This window comes from Artemia franciscana, chromosome 14 (genome assembly GCF_032884065.1).
Source record: "Artemia franciscana chromosome 14, ASM3288406v1, whole genome shotgun sequence".
NCBI classification, from domain to species: Eukaryota; Metazoa; Arthropoda; class Branchiopoda; order Anostraca; family Artemiidae; genus Artemia; species Artemia franciscana.
In genome coordinates this window covers 11,066,282-11,088,311 of record NC_088876.1, presented here as the reverse complement: position 1 = coordinate 11,088,311, position 22,030 = coordinate 11,066,282, and the positions used below count along the sequence as shown (strand labels likewise).

The following is a 22,030-nucleotide window of genomic DNA, read 5'->3' as shown; positions in this document are numbered from 1 at the left end:
TCATTTGTATCCCGGTCTGTATATACATTCGTTTTTGAAATGGTATATGATGAAATGATTTTTTTTATTTTTCTCCTTTTTTCTTTTTAGTTTTTTTTTGTTTTTACTTTTTTTTCTTTTTATTTTTTTAGTGTTGTTTTTCTCCTTTATTTTTCATTTTTTTCTTTTTAGTTTTTCTATTAGTTTTTAGTTTTTTTTTCTTTTTAGTTTTTTTTTGTAGTTTTTGCCTTTTTTTTAGTTTTTTTTTTTACTTATGTCCTGGTCGTCATTTATACTCCCTGTGTCCTGGTGCTTTGTTGATGGTGATTGCTAATCGAACATTCCTTGTGTCCCGGTCGTCATTTATATTCCCTATGTGCCGGTGTCCCGGTCGTCATTTGTGTCCCGATCTGTAATTTCGTCAGTCGAAAACATGACGTCAGCCAACACACAAACATGACGTCACTCGACAGACCCACATACAGACAACTTATTTTTATATATAGAGAAGATATACAGTATTCGGGTATCGGGGTCAAAATAACTAACCCCTTCTCCGGACTCCCCCCCTACCCACTATTGTTTTAGAGATATCGCACCAGTAAAAATAGAAGTGAACAAAATTAATTAAGATCAAAAACAATACCATGGAAAGCAAACAGAGAAATCTGATATAAGGCTATATTTACACCGGCCAAAGACCCGAAAGGTTTTGGTTACATTCATATCTGAGCACAGAGGAATCACGCTGTACTGTTGAAAAGGATCTTTCATGTCGAAAAATTAAAAACCATCCCCTAAAATACCATTTCTTTGTATGTTTAGCCTCCCTCTCCCCACTACAAGGAACAATTCTCCTCTCCAGGGGCGAATCCCCGCCATTTTTATTGGGGGAGGGAAAAGATGAGTTCATATTCAGACAGTCAAGGGGCATGTGATATATAATAATTTTTTCTCCGCATTATTGGGGGGGAACTACACCCCCCCCCCCAAAAAAAAAAAAAAAAACAAGACCCTGCTCCTCTCCCATTTGGTTCATAACAATGTGAACTTGTTCATACCAACAGTCAATGTAAATATGAGCGACTATTCCATCCAATTATTGTGGGGTTACAGTTTCAAACTATATCCCGACGTATTTTATCACGCTTCTTTACCTTGCATATAGTAGGGCGAATCTCCTCCAACGACACATGTGAATGCCAACAAACAAATTCAATTTTTCTTAGAGTAGAATCAATTTAAGGATTAATCTCCTGGCACAGAACATCGGTAGAATCAGCGGTAAAAGTAATAGCCACATGATTTCCGGATTCCACAAATTCTTGGAAAAAGTAACAGCATTTACAAAAAAAAAACAATGAAAAAGGTTTATTTTTTACAGAATAATCAAAAATCAATAAACAACAGAATCTTGTTAGGTTTCCACCGTGAATATCTAATTAGTCGATCAAGGTTTATTGCAAAATAATAGCCGCGAGATATTTACAATTATTCTGTGTCATCTTCCAAAAGCAATCTACAATACAAAAAAAAACGTCTAGCTATAAATAGATAATTTGCTAGTTCATAATGCATAAAAACACTTATGAGGCTTTAGGGAGCGGGGCAATCATTTTCCACGGTAAGACTGTGGAAACGCCTCGGCGAAGTAAAGTTGCTCTTTGTCAAATATTGTATCTATTTTTCTAGTCTTGGGGATCAGTATATGTAAGTAGGGGAGGGGGGCATTTCACAAAAATAAAATCAATCAGTCCTCTTTTTTTCACTGCTACCGGGACACTGGAACATCATAGAGAGCTGTTTAAGAGCTTATAAAAAAGGAAATTGCAAAATCTTCGTGCTAGGGCCGAAACATAATGTTAAACATTAAAACCCATCTTAATTAAAACTGTTTCTCAATATGCAAAATTTCGAATGACGTCATAATCATAGGTTACAGCCAATTACGTATCCAGGGGGGGGCACATACACCTCTTAAATAATAAGTTTTTGTCTCACTCGTGGAAACGGAACAAAAATGCTTATATAAACAAAGTTTGATACATTTTTTCTTGTACCCCCCCCCAAACAAACATACTGGATACGCCCTTGGTTACAACCATCATTTGCACTGATGACATGTACCAATTTAAAAGGGTGACATATCAAGTCGTCTCGACAGTTTAAGTTGGTAATAGCCTAAGTAAAAACACATATGAACATGATGGTGTCAACCAGGGCAGTACCGGTTTTTTTTCAGGGGGTATTTTAAACAAGGATATTTCCAGGGGAGGGGGTATATACACTAAAATCGCATTTTTCTTTATATTCATCTTTGTTACGGTTTTACGAGTCAAACATTTCAGGGGCAGGGGGTTCAAACTCCCTACCCCCTGGATACGGCCTTGGTGTCAACAGAGCATGCTAAACTGAAAAAAAAATTCCGGATAAGTATCAAAGCAAGACAACTCTCGTATCTACTCCCAAAAAAATCAGCGATAGAGCAAAAATAGAGATAGCACCCTGGAAACTGAGAATAATATGTTTAAAATGGATAAAAAAAAAGCCTATGAAAGGAACAGTACTCGAAAACACGTAAGGATGGTGACACCTGACAGAGAAAAACAAAGGATTAAGGAACCTTGTCGTAATAGTGAAGATTACTGAAGCAAATATAGACAGAAGGTTCTGACTCAAATGAGTGTATTCTTTACCAAGTTCAGAAAAAGTCAAAGGCTTTCTCCTTTGTCATATAAAAATCAAAAAAACTTAGGTTCAAAAATAGAAATAGGAGCTCAATCGGTGATAAGAAAAGTGAGAAAAGGGGTTCTTCATGGAGCAAAAGAATGAAGTGATCTGAGTTGTAAATGTTTTGGGCCAAGGCGTAATCAAATGTTTCGCAACTTTGGCATAGCTTTATGGCTTTGTCAATTGACAATTTTTGTGTTCCAACATCATTTTTGCAGTAGTACCTGCAAACTAGTAGAGAACGAACCACGGCCCATAGTAACCAAATTGAATGAAAAAGCAATCTGGAAAAATGATGCATTTTTAATGCAGCAAAAGCCCTGAAAAAAAAACAAGAGCTAAAAGCTCATATGGCAGTTGTGACGAGGCAAGAAAAGCTAAGAGCCAAGAGCTCATATGGTATGAGCTCTAACAAAGTTCTAAGAATCAATAGATTGATTAAAAAGGAAAATCAGAGGCTTAATGCCAGTCAGGATTCAAAATAAGAGCTCTGAGTCACGATGCCCTTCTAAATATCAAAATTCATTAAGATCCGATCACCCACTCGTAAGTTATAAATACTTCATTTTTTCCTCTCCCTTTAGCCCCCCAGATGGTCGAATCTGGGAAAACGACTTTATCAAGTCAATTTGTGCAGGTCCCTGACACGCCTACCAATTTTCATCGTCCTAGCACGTCCAGAAACACCAAGCTCACCAAATCACTGAACACATCCCCCCAACTCCCTCAAAGAGAGCAAATCCAGTACGGTTACGTCAATCACGTATCAAGGACATTTTGCTTATTCTATCCACCAAGCTTCATCCTGATTCCTCCACTCCAAGTGTTTTCTAATATTTTCCCCTCCAACTCCCCCCAATGTCAAAAGATCTGGTCGGGATTTGAAATAAGAGCTCAGAGACATGAATTCCTTCTAAATATCAAATTTCATTAAGATCCGATCACCTATTCGTAAGATAAAAATACCACAATTTTTACGTTTTCCAATAATTCCGGTTTCCCCCTCCAACTCTCCCCAATGTCACAAGATCTGCTCTGAATTTAAAACTAGAGTTTTAAAGCACAAGATCCTTCTAAATATCAAATTTCATTAAGATCTGGTTACCCTTTCGTAAGTTACAAATACCTCATTTTTACAAATTACCCTACCCTCCCCACTCCACCAAAGAAAGCAGATCCGGTCCGGTTATGTGTCACGTATCTTGTACAGATTTTTATTCTTCCCATCCAGTTTCATCCTGATCTCTCCGCTTTAACTATTTCTAAGATTTCCGCCCCCCCCCCCCCAATGACGCTGGTTCCGGCTGAGATTTAAAATAATAGATCTGAGTTACGAGGTCCTTCTAAATATGAAGTTTCGTGAAGATCCGATCACTCCTTCGTAAGTTAAAAATACGCCATTTTCTCTTATTTTTCAGAGTTAATCCCCCCCCCCCCAATAGAGCGGGTCCGTTCCAATTATTTAAATCACGTATCAAAGACTTCTGCTTATTTTTCCCACCAAGTTTCATCCCGATCCCTCCAATCTAAGCGTTTTCCATGATTTTAGGTCCCCCCTCAAACTCCCCCCAATGTTACCAGATCCGGTCGGGATTTAAAACAAGAGCTTTGAGACACGATATCCTTCTAAATATCAAATTTTATTGAGATCCGATTCATTGAGATCCAATCACCCATTCGCAACTTAAAAGTACCTCATTTTTTCCAATTTTTTAGAATTACCCCCCCTCCCAACTACCCCAAAGAGAGCGGATCCGTTCCGGTTATGTCAATCATGTACCTAGGACTGGTGCTTATTTTTCCCACCAATATGTGTTTGCCAAGATCTTAGGTTTCCTCCTCCCAATGCCACCAGATCCGGTCCGGATTTAAAATAACAGCTCTGAGACACGATCTACTTCCAAACATCAAATTTCATTAAGATTTGATCAACCGTTCGTAAGTTAAAAATACTTCATTTTTTTAATTTTTTCCGAATTAACGAGCCCCCCACTTGCCCCCTAGATGGTCAAATCGGGGGAAACGACTATTTCTAATTTAATTTGGTCCGATCCCTGATATGCCTGCCAAATTTCATCGTCCTAGCTTACCTGGAAGTCCCTAAAGTAGCAAAATCAGGACCAACAGACAGACAGACTGACAGAATTTGCGATTGCTATATGTCACTTGATTAATACCAAGTGCCATAAAAAGCCAAAACAGGCACAAAGCCCCGTTCATATGTTTAATTAGCTGGACTTCAATCCCTAGCCATCATCACTACGAACCAATCATGACTACTTATGAAAAAGGAAGAAGATTGTGAAGAAAAAAAGAGGAGGTATTGATAAAAAAAAAATGATTATGCCTAGACATTGGTGTCTAGCTAAGCATGGACGTGAATCGGACTTCAACGTCATTTATCTGATAATTGCGATTATATATCAGAATGTATACCCATAGTCAATATTATAAATGAACATACATATTATACTGACTCACAAGCAAATTATGTATTCGGTAATTCCCTTTCTTCCTCTAATACTATAAATGAAATTCGGGAAACTTTACACATAAACCTATATATGAAATCGTATGAAATATTCTGCCAAGCTGTTAACCCCTGAACGCTCCAGTTTTTTACTGATCATAATGATCTTCTTCAAGTGACAAAAACTTCTCCTAATTATAAACTGACACAAATTATTACTGGTCACAATAAATTAAATTCCTTTTTATGTAGAATTAATAAAAGTAATTGTTAAACTTGAGATTGTCGTGATGAAGAGACTCTTTTTGAATGTAAACTTTTTGAAAATGAAAGAGCCGAAATGCAATTTAGATTACAAGAGTTTTCTTACTCTGATATTTTATGTTAATCTGATTTGGTTTATTGAAGAAGCTCAATATGCCGTTCCAACACTTAAAACAAAGAGACTGAATATTGGTTTTTTCCCCTTTGTGCTATTTAGTACATGGTATTTTGTAGGTGAATTTGTGATATAATCTACACGTTTAGGATTCACTATTGTATTGTGAGCAGTTTTGTTGAAGTTGTGCTTTTAAAAGATCAAATAAAAGATTACTAAACAGTTTCCTAGCTAAAGGTATTATTCACCTTTTGTTTGTCTATTTGTTTGTCTAATTCTACGCGGGTGTACATTAGCTCCAAATATAGGAAGTGGACAATATAGAATTTTCCTGAGACAGATTGAAATCGAAAAGATGCATATAAGGTCAAAGCATCATCAAAAAGATGGTCTACACCATATGCACAGGGAGAATTTTGGGACCCTATTTTAACACATGAAAAAGATTAGATAATTACCATAATACTTACGAAGTTTCCCTGTTGCTGAATTTCTTTGTTACTACCTTTCCAAGGTCGATTCCCAGTCTGTCGACGATTTTTTGGGCAAGGTCGACGTGCGAAGAGCCACTAAAAACCTAGAAAGAAAAATGTAAAATAATTCTAAGAGGTTTTACTAAGCAAAACATTTAGAGAAGGGATCAAACATTATTTTAGCAAAAGGATCATTTCTACCGACCATGAAATAAAATTGTGAACAGCTAATTGAAATTCCAATAAGATTATAACCAAGGCTTAATGTACTAAATTTGCTATAGCAGTAGTATCCCCTCCACGGTTTTAAAAGCACACATAGCGGGTGTACAAATGGAGCTACTAGTCCCTCAAGAGGTTATTACGCATATCAGCGCAATACTATAGCGCACCTGTAACTGTATAGTACACCTATGTCATACGGTTTGCTTGTTACACAATAGGGTTTGTTTACTTTTGGTTATTATGTAAGTCTTCAAGGCGCACGTGCATGTTACATCATATGTTTTTTTTTTGTTTTGTTTTATGTAATAGGGGATTTTAGAGTCCGCTAGTCAAGCCTGAACTCGCTACTTGTACCGGGGGGAAGGCACACATGAGTGTTACGTAATAACGGTACACACATGGGATGTGACGTAATCTTGCGTGACTTGATAGATTTACTGGGGGTGACGCAATCTTAAGTGACTTTGTATATTCACTGGGGCTGATGTAATGTCAGCACACACATGATATGTTATGTAATGACAGCACACACATGTGTGTTACAAGATACTTAAAGATATTCTTTTTCGAGAGTTGATTTTTTCTTTGAAGAAGTTTTTTTGGGACTTCATTTTCCTTTTGTGATTTTTTTTCTTTTGAGAGTTTTTATGGCACTTGGTATTAGCCAAGTGACATATAGCAATCACAAATTCTTTCAGCCTGTTGGTCCTGGTTTTGCTACTTTAGGCACTTCCAGGTAAGCTAGGACAATGAACTTTGTCAAGTGTATAAGGGACTGGATCAAATTAAATTAGAAAAAGTCGTTTTCCCGATTTGACCATCTAGGGGTGGGGAGTGGGGGACTGGTTAATTCAGACAATATAGAAAAAATGAAATATTTTTAACTTATAAGCAGGAGATGGAGTCTTAATGAAATGTTATGTTTCGAATTATATCGTGTCTCAGAGCTCTTACTTTAAATCCTGACCAGATCTGATAACATTGGGGGGAGTTGGAGGGGGGAAACCTAAAATCTTGAAAATGCTTAGAGTGGAGGGATAGGGATGAAACTAGATGGGGAAATTAAGCAGAAGTCCTATATACATTGTTGACATAACTAGAACCAATCTGCTCTGTTTAGAGGGTTGGAGGGGGGGGGGGGGTGATTCTGAACCATAAAAAAATGAGGTATTTTTAATTTACAAACGGGTGATTGGATCTCAATGAAATTTTATATTTAGAAGAATATCGTGTCTCAGAGCTTTTATTTTAAATTCTGACTGGATCTAGTGATATTGGGGGGGGGGGGAGTTGCGAGGTGGAAACCTAAAATATAAGAAAAAAATTAGAGCGGAGGGATTGGGATGAAACTTGGTGAGAAAAATAAAACCGGAACGGACCCGCTCTCTTTGGAGTAGTTGGGAGGGGGGTTCATTCTGAAAAATTAGAAAAAACGAGGTATTTTTAACTTATGAACAGCTGATCAGATCTCAATGAAATTTGATATTTAGAAGGATATTGTGTCTCAAAGCTCTTATTTTAAATCCCAAGCGGATCTGGTGATACTGGGGGGAGTTTGGGGTGGAGGAACCTAAAATCATGGAAAACGCTGAAATTGGAGGGATCGATTTGGCAGTTGGGGGGGGGGACTGGAAATCTTAGAAAATACATAAAGCAGAGATCAGGATGAAACTGGATGGTAAGAATAAAAACCTATCTAAGATATGAGAGTGACATAACCGGACCACATCTGCTCTCTTTGGTGGAGTTGGGGGGGGGGGGGGGTAATTTTGAAAATTGAGGTATTTGTAACTTATGAAAGGGTGACTAGATCTTGTTGAAATTTGATATTTAAATTTGATATTTAGAAGATCTTTGTGCTTTAAAGCTCTAATTTAAATTCTGACCAGATCTTGTGACACTGGAGAGAGTTGGAGCGGGAACCAGAATTCTTGGAAAATGTGAATATTGGGGTATTTTTATCTTATGAATAGGTGATCAGATCTTAATGAAATTTTATATTTAGAAGGAATTCATGTCTCAGAGCTCTCATTTCAAATCCCAACCAGATCTTTTGACATTGGGGGGAGTTGGAGGGAGGAATGTTGGAAAACACTTGGAGTGGAGGAATTGGGATAAAGCTTGGTGGATAAAGTAAGCAAATGTCCTTGATACATGATTGACGTAACCATACTGGAATTGCTCTCTTTGGGGGAGTTGGGGGCAGGGGTTCAGTGATTTGGCAAGTTTCTTGCTTCTGGACATGCTAGGATGATGAAAATTGGTAGGCGTGTCAGGGACCTGCACAAATTGAATTGATAAAGTCATTTTCCCAGATTTGACCATCTGGGGGCTAAAGGGAGAGCAAAAATTAGGTATATTAAAACTTACGAGTGGGTGATCAGATCTTATTTAATTTTGATATTTAGAAGGACAACATGACTCAGAGCTCTTATTTTAAATCCTTACCAGTCTTAAGCCTCTGATTTTCCTTATAAATCAATCTATTGATTCTTAGAATTTTGTTAGAGCTCATGCCATATGAGCTCTTTGCTCTTAGCTCTTCTTGCCTTGTCACAAGTGCCTTATAAGCTCTTAGCTCTGTTTAACTAAAGATTTTTGTCTGCTTTAGGATTCAAATATAAGAGCAGAAATTTCACCAATGACCAGACAAGTGCCTTAACTACCTGGACTACTAAAGTCTTTCAAGCCACAAAAATATCCAGCAAATCTATTGGATTATGATCTATTGGAAACACACGCATGCTGCATGACATTAGTGCTCTAACAAGACCTATATGGGTCAAGTTATATGCTACTACTAATAATAATAACCCAGAGCATGACCAAGCTACCTCACACTAATACACCTATGCAAACATCTTTCATCTTCAGAATATACCTATATTCTATCTGTCTTAACCTTTCTCTAATTTTAGCCCTAGCAAGTGGGATTGAACCACTATTTTTTGATTGAGCAACTACTAATAATAATAACCCAGAGCATGACCAAGCTACCTCACACTAATACACCTATGCAAACATCTTTCATCTTCAGAATATACCTATATTCTATCTGTCTTAACCTTTCTCTAATTTTAGCCCTAGCAAGTGGGATTGAACCACATTTTTTGTAGAGCTTACTGTGAGATTTGGTCAGCCAAAACAATTAATTGACGATTTCTCTGGAAATCATCTAGCAAATCCTCCTCCATCTTTTAAAGTGTCCATGCTTCACAACCATACTTGACAACTATCATTAAATTAACTTCCAATATTATAATCTTAGTTAGCAGACTTAATTTCCCATTCTTCCTAACTTTTTTAAACTGTGAAAACATACTCTGGGCCTTGGATATTCTACTTTTAAAGTCTTCATTGCACCTGCCAGATTTTTACTACCCAGGTAAGTTGAACTGTTCATTTAATCAATGTTCTTGCTACCAACATCACATCTTTGCTTATTCCCAGTCTTAGGAGCTTAGTCTTCTTAACATTACTTTTCAAACTTATTTGCACACCCTGAATTCTCAAAACCTCCAAAAATGCATTTATTTGCTAATATTCTGATTGAAGATTCTCAAATCATCAATATAATCTAAGTCTTGGAGAGTTTTACTTCTCAAATTAATTCTGTGATCTTAAATTGTCATTACTGAGTTCCTTAGGAAAAATCCCATCAAAATGATCCATACAAATAGGGATAGAACACAACCCAGCAATACTCCTGATTTTATACAGAATCAACAACTAATCTTTTCTGCTACTGTAACTACAGCAATTTTATTCTTGTATGTAACACTAATCACTATAATGTAGTTATCTGGTGTACCAAACAAGGATATGGCCTTTACTAAAGCTCTCCTAGTGGCTGAATCAAATGTTTAGTTCATAATCAATAAAACTGAGGAGTAAAGAGGGTTGATAATTCAGTCACTTCTTGTTTATTAATTTAAGGGTGAAAATTTGGTTAATGCAACTTCTCCCCTTTTAACACTTCCTTAAGTGCCTTATAGCACTTCTCTTGAACCTTTATGTAAAGCATCCCTAACTAAAGAATGTAAACATATAAAGTAATTTGCTTTCTGCAGAAAAAAGGTGATGGCTATATAACAACTCTACTCATCCTTATCACCTTTGTATAGAGGGGTTTAATTAAAGTTTGTCAAAAATTGCTGGAGACTTCCCCCTTTTCAAAAATAATATTCATAATTTTCAGCAGTTCTTTCTCTAACTTCACAGCTACCATATTAAAAGAAAACTTGTTTATGACTCTATCAGCACCCAGGGCCTTATTGTTTTTTAGTCCCTTTAGTAGTGTTACTAATTCTTCTTCACTAAATGAATCTTCCTCTACTTCCTAAGTGTCAAAACTGTTTCAGTCTATCCTAAAATATTTGCTATAACTTTATTGCAGTGTACCATATTCCCAAAATCTTCCTCTTGTCAGGGGTGGATCTAGAGTAAAATCTTGGGGGAGGCCCAATATGACAAGGGTGCCAATGAGTAAAATCTGGGGGAGGGCAATGTGACAGAGGTGCCAATAATTGACAAATTTATTCTAAAAAAGGGTACTTATCTATTATACAATAAATCATATATATTTGCATATCTTTAAAACCTCAAAAACTGAGTTTGAGCAAAGTTGTGAAGCTGAAACAATTTGGTTGTACTTCATTCAAGCAGAAGGTCTATTTTGCAAGGTCATCAAAGGCCATGATCCTCTAGAGGGAGAAGAAGTGGAGGAAGATACTTCAAAATACCTTCCCATGACAAACTTTAGTCTGTATACCTATCCCTGAAAGTTTCATTTTCCTTACCAAACCCCTTTCCAAGATAGCCAAAACTACCTAAAGTAAAATTTCACCACCTATTGTGTCCACCATTAGCCTATTTGCAAAGTGATGACTGGGGTAGCCTATCAAATAGCTTACTGACAATTTTGGTGTTGACTCGGGTGGTCTATCAAATAGCTTAGGCCCTACTGATATTTTTGTGTTCTTAGGAACACATGAAGAAAATATTTCTTACTTGGTAACATGAAGAATAATTGTAGCTTACAGATTTTGACTACAGCTCTTGTATACTTTATCCCCCCTCCTCCTTAGTGTGCAAATAGACCTATGTAGCCAAGATAATAGATTTCTTATCATTCTTGTTTCATCCCAAATATTCATAAATTGAGTAAATATCCTACTTACCAAGTCAGGAAACAGAAAAACACTTGAGAAATATATAATTTAGCTAACCTATATAATTGAACATTAGGGGGAGGAAGTTGGGTAAATTATAGTGAAAATATAGTCAAATAGGTAAAATTCTAGTTAATTGACTTCTAACTATCTAGGATAGGGTTTAGGTTAGAAAATGAAACTTTCAGGGATGGGTCTATAGGTGAAAATATGTCTTGGGAAGGTATTTTAAAGTACCCACCTCTACTCTTTATCTCTCTAGTGAGCCCTGAAATTTGCCTACATGACAGATTTATACCTATTGAAATTTTGACAAGACAACATTTTACCTTCATTTGCAGTTACTAGTTTCTTTTTCTCTGCTTTTAGTTCTGAAAATGCAATTACAGTTATTTGAGTAGAATTTTGAGCCATATCAATGTTTTATTTCTTCAAAATTTAGGAAATGTATTTGCATACTTTTAAAACCTTATGAAATGGGATTGAGTAAAGTTTCAAAGCTGAAAACAATTTTGTTGTAGCCTACTTCAATTAACCAGAAGATCTATTTTGCAAGGTTTCACTTTTATAAACATACATACTTTTAAAGGTCATCAAAGGTCAGGGCCCTTTTGAGGGAGAAGGATTGGAGGTAGGTACTTCAAAATACCTTCCCAGGACATATTTTAGCCTGTAGACTCATCCCTGAAAGTTTCATTTTTGTAACTTAAACCCTTTCTGAGATAGCAACAAGTCAATTAACGAGAATTTTACCATCAAACGTATTAACTGCAATTGTTTTGCACATTATGAAGAATAGCCTAAGAAACATCTGAAGATGTTTCCTTTTCAACAGCCTCAATGATAGGATTATACCAATAGTTTTATATGAAAAAGAGTCCAGAGACTGGAACAAAACCTTATTCAACGTCATATTTGTACCAGCTAGTATATTACCTTTCTCAGGCCATGTCTAGGTAAAACTGGATAAGCCTAAACTTATGTGTAGCCTAACCTAGATTAATAAATTTATCTTAAATCTATTTGCTTCTACAATAACAATTGGCGATGATTTACCTTAATATTAGGCATTCTCGCCTGAAATGAAGGAGCGGAACTACTTATGAGATTCCTCTTCAGCAAACTTTTTGCTCTGATTCTTTCAGAGCTTGATACCATTTGACAGTGTTTTGGTCATGGTAGTGATATAAGTGATGCAACTAAAATCCCGAAAAACCACGAATTTGGCAAAGTAGCTTAGCTCTTTCGATCTATTGGATTTTAAAGCCTGTTTTGGACTTGTATTAATTAAGAGCTGTGAACTTGAATTAATTCAGTGACCGCAGGTAATTCAGTTGCTATTTCATAATATTTGCTATGGCTCAACTTGACCTAGATTCAGAGTGAATATATTTTTTTTGGATTTTAAACCTGCATTAATTCAGTGGTTTAAACTCGGATTATTTCAGTGACCATAGATAATTTTTGATTTCATATAATTAAGAAGCCTCCCGCAAGCGACGTATTGTACCCGCCGGTATTAAGTTACCCGTAAATTGCGGGGAATAGTTAAGGGGGTCCTTACACTTCCCTTGTTCTTAGGTTCCTTCATTCATTGTGAATCATCCCTGTGAGATAATTTATTCTGAATTAATTGACATTTGATTACGAGCTTGGATCGCCCCTGCACTGATTTTCGGACTGGTTACTGCGGCCTGATTAGCAGCGTAAATGGATAAAAATAATATCGTTTGGAATGGGGTATTGAACTTTGTGTCGAGGTCAATGCTCGCTGGCATAAAACACCAGCTGATTGTAAGCCATGCTGTGAAATTTTTCAGTAGAGATAACATTCTAAGTGCAAAAGAACTGTTGCTGTTAAAATCTGGTTTACCGGACCCCTTTCGCAAATCTCTGAAAGGTGATGAAATTGTTTTGGATATAGCCAAATTCTTTGTCAAGTCAGCAAAGGAAAATCGTGTCTTGCCTACCTTCGTTATTTTTGAACCTACAAAAGTCCCAGCTTGTATGGAGGAGATAAATACATGTGTAATTACTAAAGTAAACGACATGTGTCGTCGTCTTGACGGCTTTATGGAACGTATTAAGAAAGGTGAGTTCCACGTTTCTACCCATACCAGCCCCACTGGTGAACTTTACGCTCCGCAAAAGCTATCATACTCCGTCGTTGTAAAAAACCCACCACCCTTGAAAACACCACTGGAACGAAAGAAATTTATCGAATCTGCATGTGGCGAAGCTCTAGACGCCACCAAAGTTGAACTAAGGCCTGGAAGGAACGGTTGGCGTATGACTGTTGCTCACAAGGCTACGGCGGAAAAAATAGCACTAGCGATAAAAAATAAAAATTCAGAATCCGATGCCTAAGTAAAAACCCCTTTGTACATAGGACTGATTAAAAGGATTCCGGAACCCCTTGACGCAGAGATAATTCAGAGTTTAGTTTCTGGATGTGAGAAAGCCGAACAATGTGGAAAATCACGCACATTCAAGCTTTATTTTCCAAGTCGTGAATCCCTTAATACTCCCACAAAACTGTCAATGAAAGTGGGCTTTGAAAGTTTTAGAATTCAAGAATTCGTCTTTCTTCCGAAACGTTGCTACAACTACCATGAATCTGGCCAAATAGCGGCCCAGTGCGAGAATGTATCGAAGTGTGCCCATTGTGCTCAAAATAACCATTGTGCAACGAAAGAAAATCCCTGCCAGAATGCGATGCGGTGCCTAAGCTGTACAAGCACCCGACACACATGCTACCACGCTAGCTGCCCATCTAACAAGTCAGCGAAGTTAATGACCTCATACGCCCAAAATGAATGAATTTTATATTGACAAGCGTTTCGTCTCCTGGAATATGAATGGTAGTCTTAGTACCAAAATTACCGTGCTTGAACAGATCTGCATTGCCGAAGAAATTATTTGTCTCCAAGAACACTTTCTGTCTAACGACAGTAGAAATATACTCAATGCCTTACCCTCACACATGGTCCATTTTGTACCTGCGAAAAAACCTAGGAAACGAGGGCGCCCCTCGGGTGGACTTGCCACGCTAATAAGTGGGCATATCAACTCCAAATTGTTCGCTAGTTCCGACCATTTCTTAGCAGTTAGAGTTGGCGAGACTGTTATAATAAATGCGTACCTGCCCACCGACTACAGAGACGATTGCTCCAAAATGAAGTTTGCTCTAGTCTGCAAAGAACTGGGGAAGTGTATGAATAAAATTAGTGGTTCTCATCTCCATTGAATTTTATTGGGGGACTTTAATTGTGATATATCCAAAAGTGAAAGCTCGCGTTCAGCTCTTCTGCTTAGTCTGATTCCAAATGAAAGTGCTCTTGTACCGAAAGCGGGTGACTTTACGTACATCCACCCTACCGGATCAGTTTCTAACCTTGATCATGTCCTTGTGTCTAGTAGTATTTTTAGTAGCTCATTAACAGTAAATGTGCTCCGTGAATTTTTTGCTTCTGACCATTTACCGCTATCGTTCCGAATCAGTGCACCATTTTATCGAATGCGCGCAAATCGACCTTCAAAATGGACAACAATCATTGAATGGAGTAAAACCGATTTGACTCAGTATCAGTACTGGGCTGATAATCTACTTCCGAAGATAAAAATACCTGTTGACTTGCTCCAAACATCAGTACCTATTCCCACGTCTGAAATTCGTCTAAAACTAAATATGTACACGTCGCTTATTTCGAATGCGCTACTACAAGCGGAATCGCACTTTGTCCCTCGATCCAGAGTCCGTGCTGGGTCACAAGTTAAGGGCTGGTCCGGGAACCCATCCCTTGTTGAAGCCTGCCAGAAGGCCAAATTTTGGCTAGGCATATGGATAGAATGCGGGAGACCTAAGAACGGCATAGTGAACCAAATACGGATTTCCACAAAGCGCCATTTTTCCAAAGAACTGCAAAAACATAGAGCCGCTATTCGTTCTGATTTTTCAGAAAAGATAATGAGTAATCTGACGCTTCTGTGGAAAAGTTTGACCCACAACCAGAGTGAAAGAAACGCTCCGTCAGCTCATATCTCTACTGAGGCCTGGCAGCAGCATTTTTTGAAAGTTTTCAGAACCTGATTCCAAAGTAGAATATCCCCTTAAATGTGATCTCAATTGGATACTGTCAAAAAATACTGTACCCACGTTTATTGTTTCACTGTCTGATATTATGAATTCTGTGCAAAAAATTAAGAAACCTTTTTCGAGGGGTACAGATAATATTTGTGCTAAACACATTCTTCTTGGAAGTCCCCTACTACTTTGTCACCTTGATCTTATGTTCCAAATGGTGTTCACAACTGGAATAGTTCCAACCTCGTTCTCTTCTGGTCGTCTTACTCCTGTTCAAAAAAAAATAAATCGCTGAATGAGTGTTCTTCATATTGCCCAATTACAGTTGCTACTACTTTCTGCAAGATTTTTGAAACACTCGTAATGCCAGAACTTACAAATAAATGCTACATGCTGCCATATTAGCTTGGCTTCCAAAAAGGCCTAGGGTGTGCCCACGCGCTTACTGCACTATCGTCAATACTTATAGATACTGATAAGTCTGGTGATTCGCTCGTCCTAGGGAGTCATGATGTAAGCCATGCTTTTGACTTTCTGATTCACGCACAAATTCTCCTTGAGCTATATAAACGGGGAGTTGACACATCTGCCATTCGTGCTTTATATGATATGTATAACCATCTTGCTGTTGTTATCAGACTACCTGATGGGACCATAACACTTTTTGTTATTCCAGTCCGTCGAGGTGTTAGACAGGGTGCCCTTACCTCTCCAGTTGCCTTTAATAACTGTATCCTGAACGCCCAATCCAGCGCAGTTCCTTCGTGTATATTAAAATGGATTGATGTGTCACTTATCGCTTATGCAGATGATATTTTTCACCCTAGTCGAACAGTAGTCGTTCGAAAGAAATTTTGCTATTTTAAGTAAAGAATATGCTAAGATTAACCTTACATTCAATAGAGAAAAATCGGACGTGGTTCTGTTCAACTGGGTAGAAACTCCAGCAGGATTTACTATTAATCTCGACGGCGCGCCAGTTTCCCCAAAATCACAAATGAAATATTTAGGGCTTCTTATCGGTGACACTCTTAAAGCAACAAGAAGGCTCTTGATCCTTCATTTCCAACGTCGAACAGCAGCTGCATACGGAAGCTTGGTAGCAAACAAACTTCGACTCAACCGTAAACTGCTAGCGAAACTCTACAATGCTTCTGCACTCCCGAACTTCTTATACCTTGCACCTTTTTGGCGTACATTTACGATAACCGAGACGAAGGAGCTTCGGTGAATCTATTTCCGGTATGCCAAATACCTGCTTGCCCTTCCACCATGGTCAAGCAACTCCTGGGTCATTAAAAGATACGGCATCATAGACCCGAATGCTTCTATCAGAAAAAGCATAGAAGCTTATAATAGTAGAATTGGTCGGCACCCATGGAGAGCTATTTTGTTTCAATGAATGTTTTGCTTTTGTATGTTTTAATTATTTTTAAGTAAGGTGAAGTGTTGAAAATTTTCTTGTGTAGTTTTTATTTCATTTTCTTTTTCCTCTTTTCTTTTATTCACATTTTGCTCCGTTTTTCATGTGTATTATAACGGGTTATAAATAAATTCAATTCAAATAGATGGCAAAAATGGTTGGTAAAAAACACAAAGTTTCACATCTTGCTACTTAACGTGAGTAAGTGAAATGGTTATAATAGGTAAGTCAAAAATAATTCACCAACCAGAAATAGTTTCTTTTAGATGATAAGCAAACCAATTTAATAGGCGACTAAGCAAAACCATTAACTGTTTGACGTCACCTCTCTTAAGCCTTGTAAAAGTCTTTAAAAGGCTTCTGAAATTTAATACAGAGTGGAGGTTTTAAAGAGGAATTTCTTCAGATTTCGTTAGGTTTAACGATTCGGGGTCAAATCCATGAGCGACAAATGTGAAATGTATTCGAGGATGACGCAAAAGTTTCAAATAACATATAGCATGTATTTCGACTAATAATGAATTTAACTACTATTGCAAAGGCTACTGTCCACGAGGTGAAAAATTTCCGTTTTAAAGATTTTCTGGTGCCACTTAAAAGAAGGTTGGGTTGGTTGTAATGCAAGAGTTCTCTTATAAACTAGCTAAATGCTTGCTTCATTCTTATCTAAGAAACAAAGCATAGCCTAGGCTGCTTAGGCTAACTATTATCTGTTTAGTACTCCTAATGCCATAATAGAACAGTTTAAAATTCTGTAAATCACTTAAAACATTCTACAATGATTGGTTTTGTTTTTCCAAAAATCCAAACTGCTAAAATTTACCCCCCTCCAAGAGTTCTCTTCTAAAGTAGCTAAAATGGCTGGTTCATTCTTATCTAAGAAACTAAGCATACTTGGGCTAACTATTACTAGTTTAGTACTCCAACAGCCATAATGGAACAGTATAAAATTCTAGAAATCACTTAAAGCATTCTACAATACTTGGTTATGTTTTTCTGACAATTCAAACTGCTAAAATTCCCCCCACCTATCCCTCTTAAAGGAGAAATTTGGCCTATAGTGCAATTTCTCTATAGGCTACTCATTGAATTTGTTTTTTAAATTTTGTGAATAATTGAATATTAGGATAGCTTATAAATAGAAATCCTTAGAATCAGAATTTGATCCAAAATTCAAATAGCCTACAACCTAGCATAGCCTTAATCTACATTACAAAGGAACTTTCATTTGAATGGCATTGTACCTCCCCTCTCACCAAATGGTCAATTATATTACTTTCATTGTAGGCTAGCCTATATATGCTCTGAAGTTTTGATTGTTTTGAAAAACTGCATAATCAATCTAGAGAAAAGGGTGATATTTAGAAAATTTAGTGCACTTATACAATTTAAGTTATAAATTTGACTATTTTGGGTGAGGTTTAATCTAATGTCCAACATAAAGGAATGTTATAGGCCTATTTGGAATCTCTGATTCTAAAGACATGTCTATTTCTTAGCTAGGCTGTCTCTATATTCAGTTTACCCAATCAGAAAATTTAGCCTAATGAATTGTAATGTAACTCTTCTCTCCTAATTAAATTAACAGCAAATAGAAAACAATTATGTAAGCTACTATGGTTCAAAGGATAACTCTAAATTTATTATTGAACAGAAGTTTCTCATCTTTGAATTAGTTGGCCTAACTTTACCCAATATATTTTGTTATGCAGGTATTGATGATAAGAAGATATGCTGGTATCATTCTAAAAGTCTGCCTTAGTCTTTTTTGGAAAGTACTAAGTATAGTTACTAAGACTCAGAAGGAACAAAAAGTCTCAGTGATCCACAGGGAGTTATTTTGAAGTACTTATTTCCATTCCCCCCTCTCCAGAGGGCACTAAGCTTTGATGACCTTTCATATGCCAACTAATTATTGTAACCACATCTCTGATAATGAGCTTGGATCAGCTTGTGTGTCAAGAATTCAAAGGTTTTCCATAAAATTCAATCTACCAACAGGTGGCTTACCATTTGTAGTGACTTCAACATGAATCTGAATGATTTCTCACTGCTGTTTACACAAATACCTCTCTTTTCACCTTCACTTGATCTGTCCATCCTATCTAAATGTATGACTTTCTCACATGTTCATAATTCTGGGCCAACTTCAAACCTTGATTTTGTCCTGTCTGATAATCCAGACCTTCAAGCTAGCACTATTATTTTCTCAAATGGCCATATATATCTTCAGTTTGTCATAAACATTTCACCTTCACAAAATTAAACAAAACCCCATTGGTTTACAAATTTATCATAGGAACACTTAGGTATATTCTCCTTTCAGTAAGGGAATCCCCTAGACCTTGATTGCTTTCTAACTGAGTTGATGCATGCTCTTAAGGTTGCTTCTTTTGTATCTGTGGCTTTGACAAGGGTCAAAATAAGGACACAAAAACATGGTTGGAGAGGGTACAATGAATTGCAAGATTCCAACTTCTGTCATAAGTTTTGTTTGGAGTTTATTATGATCATCCCCATTTTAGTGTTATTTTTTTTTTATAATTAATTCAACTAAGCATGAGTTCTGAGAAGCTCTCTGCTGTTTGAAAAATAGACAAGTTCAAATGGCAACTCATGAGATAAGAAATAACCCCCAGCAGCTTTGGAAGAGATGATTTTAAGAGAATCTTCATCAGTTGAGGTTGATTTTTGGGAAGTTTGATACAATGGAGATTGTAGAGTTCCTATGTCTCAAGTTGATTTAGCTCTTTATTAAGACCCAAGCACCTGTAAATATAACAACATAAGCACATAACAAAAACGACACTAAGCTGATAAGCAAGCAATCTCAGCAGGATGCTACAATAATATAAGCACATAATAAAGCAACACTAAACTAATAAGCAAGCATGCCCAGCAGGATGCTACATCTTCCTTCTTCTGAGCTTGCTATTGTCTCTATAAGTTTTACCTGGTGGGTTTGATTACTGTTCTATCCGATCTTGTTTGCGTCACTCCGCCTCTGTCCGGGACTGGTTTTGTTTGTTGCTGTGTTACAGCGCTAGTAGGGACATTGACAATATTTCCATTGTGTTTGGGGGGGGGCTGTGAGGCTGGAGACTCAACCAGGCTGACTTTGGGTACCAACTCGGACGGTTGGGTAAATTCTATATTTTGGTAGTCTTGTTTTGAGTGGATTGCTTTGTCTGAATTCCTATGGGAGAGTCTGACCCTGTTGCATCGGAGCGTTGATCTGTCGTCAGTAGCAATTGTGTAGGATCGCGGCTGCGGGCACACTTCGACAATGGTTCCTCTCTTCCAAGGACTGCTGGGTGCCATTTGGACACTCACTCTTGACCCTACCTGAATTTTGGGTAAGGATTTAGTGGTCCTGTCGTAGTACTCCTTCTGTCACACTCTTGATTTCTCTCTGTGTTTCTGAAAGCTTGCTTTGGACACGATGTTCTTCTCTAGGTGCTTCTGCGTGACAGGGAGGACTGATCGCAGCTGTCGGCTCATGAGCAGCTGGGCTGGTGCTGCTGTATTGTCTACGGGCGTGTTCCAGTATTCTAGGATATTGATGTATGGGTCCTGTCCACTGATCTATGACTTGTTCAAGATTCTCTTACAGGTGTGCACACATTTCTTGACGATCCTGTTTGCTGTGGGGTGATAAGGGCTAGACGTTTGATGTTCAATGCCCCAGTTTTCTGTGAATAGCCTGAATTCGCTGGAACTGAACTGTGGCCTGTTATCAGAAGTGAGAATTGCTGGTATTCCATGGCGAGCAAAGTGTCCTTTGAGTTTTGTGACCACATGAGAAGTGGTGGTGGAGGTTAGGTTGTCCACCTCAAAATAGCGGCTGTAATAGTTGACTGTTATTGCATACTGCTTCCCATTCCATTCAAACAAATCACATCCCACATGCTGCCATGGTAGTGACGGGATCGGCGTGGGAATCATTGGCTCTTTTTGATTGTTTGACATTGTGTGAGTGCAGGCATCACATCTTTGGATAAACTGTTCAATGTCTTTTCCGATACCTGGCCAGTAAATGATCATTCGGGCTCTTTGCTTGTTTTTTTCAGTGCCCAAATGAGCGGAATGTAGTCCCTTTAAGACGTTGTCTCGTAGACTGGTAGGAATGACAATTCTTGAACCTTTGAAGATCAGGTCATCATGCGTTGAGAGATCTTGGCGAATACTCCAGTATTGGACTATGGTGTTTGGGCATTGTCTCTTGTTGTCAGGCCATCCCTCCAAGATGACCCTCTTCAGTGCTTGGAGTTCGTGATCTGTTAAGGTCTCCTGTTTGATCTCCTCCAGTCTGCTGCCCATGGCGGGTATGGATTTTACAAACGAATGTACAAAGATTTCGATCTCTTTGTGTAATTCTTCATCAATGTCAGGAAGATGTAGTCTTGAGAGTGCATCTGCGACAGGGATTTCTGTACCGGCTCGGTACTTGAAAGTCAAGTCATATGGCTGTATGTACATCATCAGGCGTTGAATCCTTGGTGGTGCTTAATGGAGGGGTTTGATTAGTATAGATTCGAGTGGTCAATGATCCGTGATGACTTGTACTTTCCTTCCGTATAGATAATGGTGGTAATGCTGGCAACCATAGATTATGGCAAAGAGTTCCTTTTCTAGCTGTGAGTAGTTCTGTTCGGATTTACTCAGTGATCTTGATGCGTAAGCAAAGATTTTGCCATTCGCGGATATTTGTGCCCCTAGTCCATGTTTTGAGGCGTCAACTTCGAGCTCAAGGGTTGGGCTGGAGCTGTCAAAGAAAGCCAGGTTAGTTACTATGGACTCTTTGAGCTGGTTGAGACATGTAGTGTGGAGCTCTTTCCATTCGAACTCGTTAGCTTTAATCAGATCCCTTAATGGTTGGTTCTGTGTTGCCAGGTTTGGGATGTACCTTGAGAGAAAGTTTAGCATTCCAAGGAGAGTCTGCAGTTCCTCCTTCGATTTTGGAGTAGGCATCTTGTTGATGGCACGGAGTTTCTCGGGGTCTGGTTTGACGCCAGCATTGCTGATGATGTGGCCGAAGTAGCAGACTGACTGGACTGCAATCTGGCACTTTGATCTATTAAATTTTACCCCCTTCT

General features: G+C 37.9%; 2 protein-coding genes across 3 annotated transcripts in view; one reads left to right on the top strand and one right to left on the bottom strand.

Moving 5' to 3' along the window:
* LOC136035301 (ribose-phosphate pyrophosphokinase 2) overlaps window positions 1-12,612 on the bottom strand; it is a 31,987-nt gene extending 19,375 nt beyond the window's left edge. For both annotated transcript variants that reach the window (XM_065716994.1, XM_065716995.1), the window contains exons 1-2: window positions 12,484-12,612; window positions 6,029-6,135 (exon numbers count right to left, since the gene is read on the bottom strand). In XM_065716994.1, coding sequence (XP_065573066.1) covers window positions 6,029-6,135; window positions 12,484-12,585 — 209 coding nt within the window. In that variant the 5' untranslated portion in view covers window positions 12,586-12,612. The remainder of the gene's footprint in view (window positions 1-6,028; window positions 6,136-12,483) is intronic.
* Window positions 12,613-17,399: 4,787 nt separating this feature from the next.
* The window catches only part of LOC136035300 (F-box/LRR-repeat protein 20-like), a 106,836-nt gene continuing 102,205 nt past the window's right edge, over window positions 17,400-22,030 (top strand). The window contains exon 1 of the mRNA XM_065716993.1: window positions 17,400-17,490. Within this exon, the coding sequence (XP_065573065.1) occupies window positions 17,452-17,490 (39 nt within the window). The 5' untranslated portion in view covers window positions 17,400-17,451. The remainder of the gene's footprint in view (window positions 17,491-22,030) is intronic.